Here is a 13,577-nt window from a genome sequence, read left to right as displayed (position 1 = left end):
ATACCTACCACCAGTAAAAAGTTTAAAATCTTAATATTTGACTGATGGGATCATTCACAGTAGAGAACTTTAAGCTTTGAAAATGCCTTCCCTGAAAATCTTGGAAGTGTTCTTTGTGGGAGAAACAGCCCCTCAGGCTTCTGAGGGGTTGTGTGATACATATTGAATGCATGCATGCATGCAAAAGTGTGTCTTGGCATAAAATTGATTTGTGTCATCTCACTCCCTGGAAATCATTCCAAAAGTCACTGAATTTGCTTTGTAATGACTTGAAGATCTCAATTATACATTTAATTGCTTCATGGAAGGCAGTTTGGCAGAAAGGCACAATGAACGTATGGGTACTTTAAAATACAAAGGCATTTGGGGTAAAAAGAAGTAAGTAAAGAAAGAAATCATATCAGATGGCACTGGGAACTATTTGGGAATTCTGCTTTTGAGCTTTTGGTTAGGCTTTTTCCTAGGTATTGTAAGTGTAGAACTTGATTAAGAAGTTCTCAAGCCCTTTTTTTTTCCTACATAATCTCTGTTAGGAGCTGCACTTTACAGAAATATGTACTGGTGCTGTAGCAGATTTAGGAGATCAGAGTTACAGTGAAGGAAACCTACAGAAGCACTGATTTGCTGCAGTACAATATTCTCTTACAGCCCTGCTGCATTTCCCCAGTCATTAAAATTCTGCTGCTGCAGTTTGAGTAGGGGGAAGACCTGAAATGGTGGAACAAAATGCAGTGAACATTTCTTTATGTTTATGCTTCTAAAAGATACTAAATATAATTCTGGAAGGGAAAAGTGTTCTTGTGAAATCAAGTTTAGCAGATGCCAGGTTCAGCTAGCATCTGTCCTTATCACGCAAAGTTTATTGGTAAAATTGACTGCTTGTTTCCTGTAGGAAGCATTATGCAGGTAGGGCAGGTTTGTGTTTGTGCCAGCCTGCTGTGCTGGAGTCAGCATTGATTTTATAACAGACCAGCTCATCAAAATGCTTGTAGTTTGCTGATCTTGATGAGCAAGCCAGAGTTTTAACTCTTGGCATTCTCCTCAGCGCAAGGTTTTCCTGTGCTGAGAATGGGCAGTGGTGCATTTTGTCTCCACGTGCTTGTGCAGCTCTCACCTTTGCTCCCAGGACTAGAACCAGATGTAGTTCTGTGCCTAAAAATGTGCAGACCTTGATGTGGTGGACATCTTCAGTAGCTGCTTGCTGGATGAACAGGAACATGATTCTAATTTGGCACTCATTCAGTGAATTCTCTTTTAATGTGCTTTGGGTGTGTTTTGAATGGACTCCTTTTCATCCATTACACCCCTTTCACAGAAAATGTCTTCTTTTGCTTTCCTTCTCTGAAAGTTCACTTCACTTTTATATGAATCAAATGAGAATTACCAGATCTTTTATTTTCATAGTGACCCATGTTTGAATGGATGAAAAGTCAGAATGATTGTTATGAATATTAAGAAATCAATTTTTGTGGATTGTAGAGATTCTTTTATGGTTCTTGAGTCAGTATCATTGTCTCTTTTGTTTTGTTTTGTTTTGTTGTTTTTTTTTGTTTTTTGTTTTTTGTTTTTTTTTTTTTTTGTTTTGTTTTGTTTTTTTTTTGTTGTTTTTTTTTTTTTTTTTGCTGAGACAACTGGAAAATAAATTAGGTCTGTTGACTTTTCCTGATCTGCTTCCAATCACAGATAGCTTTAAATCCTTTTGATGGGTCCATCTTCCCTTACCAAAGTAAAGACTGATCCAAGTAAGACTCTTGTGTTGCTAGGTTAAGAAAGCATATGCTTTTTTTATGTATGCAAGGATTGTTTAGCTTTCTTATTCCAATAAAATTCCATGTTGTAAATTGCTACTGTGTTACCTATTTACTATTTAGCATAAGCAGAATCAAAAGGGTACCATCAAAATAAATTGTCTTTTTGCTTCCTCATAATACTGTCTTGAAATGATCTGTGATTATTCTGTTCCTTCTCTGCTCTGCCTGTTCTTCCACTTCCCTCCCACACTCCCTTTTTCTTCAAAGTTTTATTGCTCTTTTATATTTCTAAAGTGTACATATATATGGATATATTATGGGATGGAGATTTTGGTTCCTGATGAGGGTTTTTTTTCACATCTTGCAATTGAATTTCACAGAGTAGCATTTCAAATGTCACTGGCCCTATCAGCTTTTCACTAAGTTATATAACTTCTTGATTTCTCAGCACTCTGTAAAGATGAAATGCAGTAGCTGCAGCACAGATGAAGATGTCAGTTCCCATACATAACATACTGTATCTACCCTTTCTCCCCTGTTTGTTACCTGTCATTTTATGGAAGGAAATTACTAATTTCTACCATACTAACATTAAAAGCTTTATATTCTCAGAATGTATGCATTTTAGTGATTTACTGAGTTCCAAGCCTTTTTTTCCCCTGCAGTATATACTGCAGAATAAATGTAATGGAAGGTCAAGGGACTCTGTATTTTGTTCACATAAATTATGAGTACAACAATGTTCTAAATATATATCTTCTGGGCACCCAATTATCTTGGAAAAGCTGTGGGACAGGATCAGCAGGAGGTCACTGTAATGATCACTACTAAGAAAGACACTGGACTGGATTTCTGTCTGATTTTAGCTATCTCCAAACGAATCTTTGCGGTTACTTAAAAATATTTCTATAAAATACAAACCTGACATTAATCTTACAGCCAGACAGAGTCTGTTAGTTCTGGAGTTAGTTTACCAAAACCAGGCATTTTTCTAGATGGAATTAGTATTTTAGACAAAATTGGAGAAATATAAGAACTTCCCAATCTGAAGCTTGACTACCTCTGGGTTTTGCCTTTGTTGGAAAGTTAGGGGTTTTGTGCCTAAACTATTCTGAAAGTCTTGACTTCATGAAACACTGGAGGTCTGTGCTGAAGCAATGAGGCTGGAGTATTTATGCTGGCAGGGTTTCAAGGAGAGGACCCTGCCTGGTACATGCAGCTGGAGCAGAGCCATGCATCCAGTACAGCAAGCAGGAGCAGGATGTGCTCAGTGAGGGCAGGTACCAAACAGTGCCTCCATCCAGACTGGAGTGAGCAATCCTACTGCCTTTTTCCTTTTCTATTCCCTTGAGTTTTGTGTAAAGATTTTAATAGATATGTTCTACCACTAATGTGGTCAGAAGTTACCCCCAAATTTACTGGGGGTACAAATTTACTTACCTGAACGAAGTCTATATGTATACAGAAGGCTATTGAACAGCATGAAGGGAATGGATTCTGGTCTCTTATTTTTATTTTCTGTTGTGTTATATTCTTAAGTTCTTCTTATTTTTCACATTTTTCACATGTGAGGTGAAAGAGGTTTTACCTTTCTGTACCTAAGAGAAATTAGCAAGGCTTAGCCATAATATTTTGATTTCCTAATAGCTCCTTTTCATAAAAGATTAACCAAGGAAAACAACCACACATTGTGAGATTAGTTAAATACATCTTGAAATACTGCCAATAGTTCCTGAAAAGGAAATGTGATTTACTGATTCGCATTTAGACAAAAAGCATCTGATTTATCTAACAGGACTTCTAAAATCTTGACAGTTTTATTGCATGCATCTAAATGCAGCTTCCATGTTTTAGCTTGTACGCTGTTTCCTTACAAATTCTGATCAGGTGGTTGTTTAACACTTCTGCCTTGGAGCTGAGCTCTAGTTAGGAAGCTAAATACACAAATGTTTCCAAACTCACTTGCCTCATTTAACATACTGCGGCCTCATTTGTCTTCTGGGCTCTGGTTTTGATCCTTTGAAACTGTTTAAATATCTCCTTGGCTTCTTTTTTCACACTGTTGGGCACTAACTCCTCATCTCCTGTATTTCTCTGTTCATCTATCCATTGAGGCTTATGTTTGATCATGGGGATCTTAACCTGGCAATGTCAGCCAGGCACCAGCCTTTAGGCGTTCTTAGTTCTGGACTAGGGAAAAAAACCTTCACTGTGCTTTGACAAACCTCAGTTTAGTGCTTTTTGATTGGATTCTTCTTTCATTAATATCATTTACTGTACCTATAGATTGCCAGTGTCTGGCAGTGGGTGTAGCTGCAGTGCTTATTCTGCTGTCTGGACTTATTGATTTGAAAATTAAAATAAAAAACACTGCAGGGCAGCTGTGTTATACAATCTCTTGTTTCTGTGTTTGTCCAACTCTATTTTGTATCATTGTGAGCAGAAAAAAATTAGGAAAAGTTTGTTGCTTGTCAAGGGCATAAATCTAAATGGTGGTTCAAGGGAAAGGTCATCCATATCTGCTGGAGAGGACATGTCTTTACTTCAGTATGAAACTGAATTATGGCTTTAGACTGTCCTCTTGAATCTCAGAATGTGCTGCCTGTGAGTCCCACTCACTGCAAAGGGAAGAGGCATGAGTGGTGGTGAGGCCCTTCCCAGCACACACGAGCTGCAGCCTGGGCAGCAGCCATTGCTGCCTCTACAGAGGCAGAGGTACTGCCTGGAGTGCTGATTGTCATCCCCTTCCTTCCTCTTCTTCCTTTCTTTGCCCCAGTGGCTTCCCCACCTGCAGCTGAAAGGTTGAGATCCCCAGTCTGTGGATGAAGCTTTGTCACCTCATTTAAACCTGTCGCAATGTCACTGCAGGGTGACACTGCCCTTCCGGGTGTCTCCACTTCTTGCTAGGAGCATGTTCCTTCCTTCTCAATCCACCAAGACTGTGGTGGTAACTGCTCCTAAATGTCAAGCAGCTCCTCTGTAAATGTCTGGGAAAGAAAGAATAAAATAGTTGTGCTTATTGCAGCGTGCATGCCCAGGCACTGTGGTCCCGAAAATGCTCCCCATGCTCCTGGACAGAGAGTGCTGTTACTGAAGGCACAACAGCTCAAACGCTGCTGACCAGGGGAGCTCACTGAAGCACAGGAACACAGAGACAAGATGTGTCCTGAAAATAGTAAGGGAAAAGCTGAGCGGGATCATTTTTCTTTAGTGCTGCACTGAAATGTTTTGCTTTCCAAGATCAGTGCCTTAAGGCAAGGATCTGAACAGGCTTGTATCATCCTGGGCACATTCTTGCCTCTCAGGCAAGAGCAGCATAAACTACTTCATGTTTATTAATGCCATTTCTTACAAGGCTTCTAAATGCTCTGCAACATAAAATCAGTATTTTAATATTTAAGTGTTTTTATGGTATAATGAGTTGGTAGATAACTCCACAGAAGGAGGCAAGCTGTCTGCTCTTGAACTTTAGCATGTGCATGTTTCTACTGAGGCGAGTGATCTTTGGCAAGCTGTGACCTGCCTCCACAGCTGGTTCAAGAAATACAGTTCTGCCAGAGTAGGATGCTGAGAAGAGCCCAGGTACCTTCACCTCCTGCAAGTCAGATCTTTCTTTTTACTTTGACATTAAAATTGACAGCTGGAGATTTACATCACATATGTAAAAAGAGTTTGGGTGGTATCTCTCGATAAGCCATGGGGTTCATTGATGGTCACCTCCTTACCAGGATGGAGACAGCTGAGCCACCTTGCTGGTGGCCTCAGCATCAGGCAGGGACCTAAGGATGCCATGGAATCAGTAGCCCTGTCAGGAAGCTGGGAGAGACTCAGGATTACACAACTGGTTTATGGAAGACTGAGGAGTAACACACTTCATCGTGCTGCTCTCTATTGTAATTTGACTGGCAACATTTGCCAGAAGAAGGTCCAGCTTCTGAAAAAATGCTGACAAACTTGATAACTGCAGTACATTATGTCAGGTTGGGTTTATTAAACACAAAAATTAAAAATGAAACCTTTGGTTTGTAGATAATAAAATGAACTTTATAACTTGTAAAATACAAGAGTACCTTCCTTTCTTAGGCAATGTCCTTTTCTAATGCTAAACTATTAAAAGTGGTAAAGAAACAAGGTATAGATTTTTTTTTCAGGAAAACCCTGAAAAATGTCTCCTGGTGTGCTTAAATATTTTTTAAAAGTAGATTTTAAAAAATATACACCTTTTAAAGAATCTTACATGAATCGTGTAAGTACTGGAGGACATATTTATTTTTTCTGTGACAGATGTAAGTGGAAAGTCCACCCTGCCTGCTTGAAGTTCAGGCAAGAGGGACACCTGTGTCACCTCCAGCAGCCCACAGCCCTGGCACTGTGCACAGACACAGGCTCCCAACAGGAGATCTGGTGGTGACAACATTTTCTTTAGTCTAGAAGTGCCTTATTTCCACTAAATGGAAAAAATCCAAACGAATCATGGCATTTTTATTGAAGATGGGTATTTTAAATCAGTGGAAATCTTCTAGCTGTATCTTCAGTGGCTTCTGGCAGCCAGTGATATGCTTTGAACATTGCACATGTAATGCAAGCGCATGTCTATGCCTGCTTGAGCCAATTCACTCTCTCTTGGGGATTCTCATGCCCTGGCTCCCACTCCTGCAGCTTCTGTGTCTCCTGTGGCTTCTGCTGCTTGGTGCAGCAGAGCTTCCCCTGTGCACAGTCCCTCTGCAGCCAAGGGGATGTATCATCATCATTGTGGGCTGTGCCTGGAGGGTAAAAACATAAAGAAATACCTTTATAACCTTTATTCTCTTGTGAACACAAAGTAAAAAGTTGTTGAAAATCTTCCTCCTACTTCCACAGAACCGAGAAACAGAATAGTTGTGTGGGTTTTCCATTTGTTTTTAAATAAGCAGTATTTCACCACGTATCTGTTCTGAAGTATGTTTCTCCTTTATATATAGATTCTCAGTACAGCCTGTTATTAGTCAGCTTATGAAGGGGCATTTCTTACTTCTTAGGATGACAAGAAATGAAAACATATATGCCCAAGATAGCATTTTCTAAAAAGGTGCCATTAACACACTTCCTGTTTTCTATTTGTGTCTGGAGGGCCCTTACCAGTGCTCTGGATCTCAGCTACTGTGCAGCTGCAGTGTCTGAAAGAGCAGAGTGTGGGCTGGCATCCCCACTCAGCCCTCTGGGCCATCCTGGGAGCCCTGGTGGGAGTGCCAGAACCTGCTTGGCCGTGTTGAAAACCCTGGGTGAAAAGAGAAAACTGGATGTACTTAATCAGAGCTCAGTGCTTAGAGCAGGAGGGTCTCCTGACAGAAGGCAGACAGAAGGATAATTTTGTCTTAATTATAAAATATTCCTGTATATTTGAAGACCTTTATTTCCCATGTAGTAAAAGCTAACCTGATTTACGAATAAGAAGTGCAAAAAGAACGAGATAAAAATTTATAAAACCTGTGTGGCCAGTACATGGTGAAACTCCCTCAAGCAAACAGAGCTTAAATTAACATCTTTTCAATGAAGGATGTGGTGTATAGATCAAATATTCAAAAAAGCCAAGCAATAGAAAGCTCATTTTATACTGTCTATATGTTTTCTGCACGTTTCACTAAAATGCCAAAATGATACTTGTTATTCAAAATACTTGAATTATACATAAGTTGGAAGGCAAAAATTCAATTCTGCTTTGGCAATGATGATTAAAGATTTCTCATTTTGCCTAGTCTTTAACTTGCCATTGACAAGTTAGGTGTCTCCACAGAGATCTACCTGATATAGTTATATCCTGCAGAACACTCAGGACCAGTTTGTGTTCCTAGCAAGGAGAAATTCTAGATGTTTTAGCCTCCTCATAGAGACTTTGCCCAAAGGGCATTTGAGCCTCAGTACAAGGGTAAATCTTGTGGCTCGAGGAAGAAGTTGTTCCATTTGAAAAGGAGCATGAGGAGAGTTTGGATGATTTCTTGTGAGATTTGTGCTTTTGTTGCCCTGGACTGAGTCCCCACCTGAGCCCTGTGATCTGTTGGCAGCTCACAGAGCATGGTGCTCACACTCTGCAGCCTCTTAATGCCCTCACCAAGGGCTCTCTGGCTTGCTGCCCCTCTGGCCCCAGGGCTGGCGTTCAGCTGCAAGCAGCTCCCTGTGACAAGGCAGAGGCATCAGGAGGCAGCACAGGATGCCCAGCTGCAGGAGGAAGGCCAGACCAAAAGGTCCCCACTTGCCTGGAGGCACTGCAGCCTCAGGGCTGTTGTATCTGCCTGGGCTCAGATGTTGCTGGCTGGATCTCAATCACTGATGGTGGATTATCAATTCCCCTTTCACAGAATGCCTTTATACCTCACTGAATTTTTAGTGGTGAGATCAGAATCCCATTTATATCTCATGGAATAGAGATAATAATGACATATAAATTAGTTTTATATTTCAAATGAGGTCCTAAAGTTGTTTCAAGCTGTATGATTTACTGGGCAGGGCAGAAGAATGTGCAGATTTGCATTTCCATATCTTGTGACAAGCATATCCACAGCCTGTTATTTGAACCTGAGCTGTGGTTGCCTGCTGTGCTGATGATTATTTGTTGAGACGGTAGAACTAGAACACACAAATCTGTGGTACTGTTAGAGCATTGTAACTTTCAACCTGCTCTGCCATCTCTTTGAGAAGTTAAAAATCCCCTTTTGCTTCCAAATTTGACTACATAAATGTATGCATGTTATGACTGCATATAGCGCAGCAATCTTGGGAACATTAAGTGCCCAGGGATATTGCAGCTGACTTGTAAACAACTCAGAAAACAGTCAAGCATAGGGCTGGAATCAGAAATGTAAATGCAATTGCCTGAATTAAAGTCCGTGGATAAAACAGCTTTGTTGATGTATAAATTACCTGCAGCTAGCACAGAAAATAATTGATACTATGCCAAAGTTAATTACATGGAAAAATATTATGAGTTTGTATGGTTTCACACTTAGCAAGGTATTCTGTAAGTCTAAGAGAATACCATGGAGCTCCCAGACCACTGGATGCCCTGGCCCTTGAAAACTCTCAATTCAGTGAATGGGAGGGAAGATGGTAGTATAGAATGTGATCCTCCACCCTACAGTATGTGTGACAATCTCTCAGTAATTTTCAGGGGAATAGGATCTGGGTGCTGGTTGCACAGCCTATAATAAAGCAATTTCAGAAACTTCTAACCAGGTGAAGTAAAGACTTAGAGATACAACCTTAAAATAGTCTGGACAGTTTGAATCCATCTTTATAAATAAAGCTGCAATAGATACAATCCTGCAGCATTAATGAGACAAACAGGAATGAAATAGAAATCATTATCACTTTTAAACCATTATGCAAAAATTTTCTGGGCTGAATATGACAGAGCTGGAAATATCAAGACCCATGAAAATTGTACTGAAGTAGATTTGCATAATGCACTGGAAGAGCTTTTGTGAAAATGGAACTAGTGGGAGTTATTTAAATAACAGTATAGCAGCTATTAACAAAATAGTGAGATTCAAAATAGTAATTTACTTTACACATCTCTTCTAAAACATGTCCAGAATCAAGATATCTGTCAGCAAATAGTACAGCCTTGCAACCCACCTTCTCAAAATTCTGAAAGATCAAGAAATTCTCATCCCTGACAAAACACAAACCTTAGTAGCAGAGCATATTATTTCCACCATGTAAAGCAGCTGTAAAATATTATACAGCCATGGAGAAGCCATATGTTCTTGCGCTATTAATCCTTGCACAGGCTTAGGCAGGAAAAGAAGAATGAATCGTATATGCTATGACTATTGGAGTTGAATTATGTATTTAGTGTGATTGCTGCCATTTTCCTCTCCATCATCATCACCTCCCTCCTTGCTCCTGCCATGCCTCATCCTCCTGGATGTACATCTCCAGGCCCATGTGTGGTGTGGAGAGCGCTCTGACTCCTTTGCCCGCGGACTCACTAACGCTTCTCTCCCAGGCAGTGAGAATGCCTTGTCACACTTGAACCACAAGTGGATTCTGGATTCTCCCGCTTGGAGTTCATGGATCTAACCTGGCAGCCACCAATCTTTATGTCTTCTGTAAATGATCCTCCAAGGGTTTACCTGTAGCAGTGCTGTCATGCTCCCAGGAATAATCACAAGGTTTGTGTTTATTTTTGTAACTCTTTATTCTGTGATGTGCCCTTGAAACCCATGAGGCTCCAACTTTGTCTATAAATCTTGTTAAAAGGGTGTGGGTTGCCTGTTCCACACAGCAAAAAAAGCTATTTTTCAATTATTTAGATACTATTCATCTTCTCCCTGAAGCCTGGTCAAAACTTCTGGTTCGATATTGTCCTTTGTTATAGAGTGAGGGATGGTGGCAATTTTCCTGCATGTGCTGTGGCCACAAAAATAGGTGGTTTTGGTTTGCTTTCTGGTACTCTGACAATTAACAATTGCTGTGTCTTTGCATGGTAATTTTTAGTAATGTGTATAAAGGAAAAAAAGGGTGTTTTGTATGCTTCCTCTACTTGTTCAAATACATAATGCTGAGAGTATAAAGCAAAATGCAATATTGAAATGCCTCTTTTTTCACATAGCTCTCATGCCTGCAATGCTTTCTTTGCTGAAGCTGGGCTCAGTGTTATGTTGTTAATACATACCTGCCACTTTGAATTGCTTTGTGGGCTGAGTAGGTGTGAATTCATTCCTAATCCTTTCCCATCGCCACCCATGTGAAGATCACGTTGTGTTTGCTCTGTGCCGTCAAATGATCTCATATGCTGCTTGCATTTTCTGAAAGCTCTGCTGCATGATCACACATTAAGGAACAGGCTGAAGGGCTTTTCTGCAGGTTTTTGTTTACTGTGAGACATTGATTTAGCGCCGTCCTAAATTCTAGTTTGCTTTGCAGTGTTTGGTTTCTTCTCCTCTGCAATTCATAATGGCCAATTTGGATTTGAATTGCAAGTTTGTTGCGCTTGGTTGCCTGCAATACTTGGTAGTGGATAATTAGTGGTAATACAAAAGATGGAGCGTGCACTGAGTGGCTCTTTCCCTGTGAAAAACCTCCACCTTCCAGCAATCCCTGGCCCAGGGAAATTGTTTGCTGAAGTACCTGCATGCTTCATAGCCTCTAATGGATGCTTTCTGCCTGACTCGTGTCTTTCTTTTCTGTACCAAGTGATACTCCTGGTCTGTACAATTATTTCTGTCATGCAATTATGTATACACCATTCAAAGAAGTACTTAGCTGTGTTTGCTCCAAACATGTTGCTTGTCTTCCTTTGGTTCTTCTGCAAGTTCCATCGGTGTAAAACCATGTGCCTCCTCCTTTCTGAGTGCTGATGGGGTGATTCCCTGCTGGTAATTCCTTCCCACAGTCTGTTTCACCTTGCGCCATGAGGAACAAACTCATCATCATCACAGGTGTTTTCTTCTGTGCCAGTCTAATTCTGCTGTCTTCCTTTTGGGAGGGGATGGCCAGAGCCATAGCCAGGTCATACTCAAGAGCATTAAGCAAAAGATTTTCTAGCAGCCCTCCATGGCACTGCTCCATGCTGCAGGCAGGCAGAAGTGTGGTAAGTGGAGCCTGACTGCAGACCTCAAGCCTTTTGCTTGACCCCTCTGAATTGCCAAAGCAGCCAAAGAATGCCCCAACCAAGTGCAGATCTCTGTCCTGTCTCTGCGGTACAACCAGCGTGTCCACAGGAGAATAAAATAACTTGGGGGCTCTCTGTGCAGACACCAGGGGGTTAGGCCTCTCCTGTGTTTAAGTTGTCAAGCCTTTGTAGTATTGGTTTAAAACAGAAGTTTGCCTGTTTTGTTGTTTTTTCAAAATCAGATAAAACCTTGCCGTCGACATCAGTTTGAATCACATTTCTTGCTACAAAGAAATCAAATTCATAACCAGCTCTTCTGAGCAGTCAAAATTCCTAAATGCTTCTCTTAAGAGTGAACATCACTTTTCTAATGAAAGGTTTTGCTTCTCCTATTAACTGTGTAGTAAAATCTCTGCAATAGTCACAAGGGGCATAGAGAGGGGATTTTTGTACTTGGTAGATAAGAATGAGCTAGGCTTTCCTCCAAATCTTTCTTGCAGCAAGGGATTTTTTCTTAGAAATTCACAAAGACTTAATTGTACAGATTCCCAGCTCCTGAGATGCTTCTTTTGGCTGTTTGTTTCCATTGTAAATGTTTTCTTCTTTTTTTTTTTTTTTTTCCCTTTTTTTTTTTCCCTTTTTTTCAGTCTGGACTACTAGCCATTAAGGTTTTAGGTGCTTTCAAGATCTCTTTAGAAAATAGTGCCTTATTGTTTTTGTCATCCTGCTTTACAAAAAATGCAGTTTGACATTGTAATATTTTTAAAAATGCATGGATTTTGTTAGGAATGGAATAGGTTTGTGATAGTGAATGCCAGGAATGAAATCCTAATGCTCATAAATTCTAAAGCAGAGTTTCTGGGTAATTCACTGGCCCCAGGACGTCCTATATGTATGGAGGCCTATATGTATGGCATAGCAAGCGCCTGATGATTTTTTTTTTTTTTTTTGAGGGAACTGGTAAGAAACTGTTCAAATTGACCTATTCCTGGGAAGTGCTGCTGGGGAGCTCAGGATGCCAGCTGGGCAAGAGGAAGTAAAAGCATCTGTCAGGTGGTTTCTAAGATGCAGTAGAAAACCTTGCAGTTGTATGCAGAGGAAGGACAGAGAAATAAAGTGCAAGTTCAACAGCTAGTAAGTGTATCTACCTACAGGGATGTCATCTCACACAGCTTGGAGATGCACATTCCTCCTGGATTAGCTGAATGAGCAAACCCTCAGTGATTAGTAACCAGAGGGTGCTGAGAGGCAGATTTGGGATTTGTTCCTCTGTTCAGTAGATTAGAGGTACCAAGGCTGCATAAAAGGTTTCAACAGCTGGAGTTACTGGGATGAGCAGTGTTATGTCCTAGGAAAATACAGTGAGATGGAGATGGAGAAAATGGGAGTTTAATGGCTTATTAGCAATAGTGCAATTGAACTACACAAACAGGTGCATCAAGGGTGTGTTTGAACAGGGTTGTGTCAAACCAAGGTGCTGCTCAGCTGTGTTCCAAGCAAGCACAGACCTGGTCACCAGCAGCTGAGTAACCCCAGCTTTGGCCCTAGGATGTGTTGTCTTGATTACTTGTCAACAGCTGGTCCTTCACAGTTATTCCATGTTAGCTTCTCCTCTGAACAAGCCACTTTTGCTAGGAACATGCCTAACATGTTCCTAGCTTTTCTAACATCCCAAGGGGAGCACAACCAAAATTCACAGAAGCTGCCAGTAGCCAGAAGCAGCAGTAACCAGCTCAGGGTTCCACATGTCCCAAAAGCTGCAGATTTTGTTAGCTTTGTTGCATGGTTTTCTCTCCCCTGGAGTTCTTATGGTTTAAGCATAGTTGCAGAAAAGGAAAGTTTTGCCCCTTCTACTTCAGATCTCAGTCAAGTTAGGGCTTTGTCCTTGCTGTCAGACAGGCATTTCCCAGCCCCACCAGTGCAGCTCTGTCTTTGCAGCCATCCTTACCTGGCTGTCGGCTGGGAGGCTCCAGCAGCAGCATTTTGTGTCACACCAGGCAGTACTGAAAGACCTGTGTTGTCCATTGTTGAAAAGTTAGGTGAAGGCTGCTACAACATACATAGAATAAAAGATAAAAAAGTTTTGCCACAGCATTTCTTATATCTTTTATTTATTTTTCTACAAGCAGGCAGCCTGAAACAAAGGAAGAATGAGGACTTTGATCCCAAGACACTTCATGTTCAGATTTCTTTCTGACAAGGAATAAATAATTTCAGCCCAACTGTGCAGCTGT

At 40.8% G+C, this 13,577-nt stretch overlaps 1 protein-coding gene across 11 annotated transcripts in view; it reads left to right on the top strand.

Annotated features, from left to right (window-relative positions):
* OXR1 (oxidation resistance 1) overlaps positions 1–13,577 on the top strand; it is a 346,510-nt gene that overhangs the window by 199,592 nt on the left and 133,341 nt on the right. For 2 of the 11 annotated variants that reach the window (XM_063171035.1, XM_063171036.1), the window contains exon 3: positions 9,736–9,901. The exons of 8 other annotated variants lie outside the window; for them this stretch is intronic. In XM_063171035.1, coding sequence (XP_063027105.1) covers positions 9,843–9,901 — 59 coding nt within the window. In that variant the 5' untranslated portion in view covers positions 9,736–9,842. The remainder of the gene's footprint in view (positions 1–9,735; positions 9,902–13,577) is intronic. One more of the 11 variants, XM_063171037.1, reaches the window with a different exon arrangement.

The sequence above is a fragment of the Melospiza melodia genome, chromosome 1 (genome assembly GCF_035770615.1).
Source record: "Melospiza melodia melodia isolate bMelMel2 chromosome 1, bMelMel2.pri, whole genome shotgun sequence".
Classification (NCBI taxonomy): Eukaryota; Metazoa; Chordata; class Aves; order Passeriformes; family Passerellidae; genus Melospiza; species Melospiza melodia.
The sequence above is the reverse complement of the archived record's forward strand: the minus strand, read 5'-3'. Positions and strand labels throughout refer to the sequence as shown.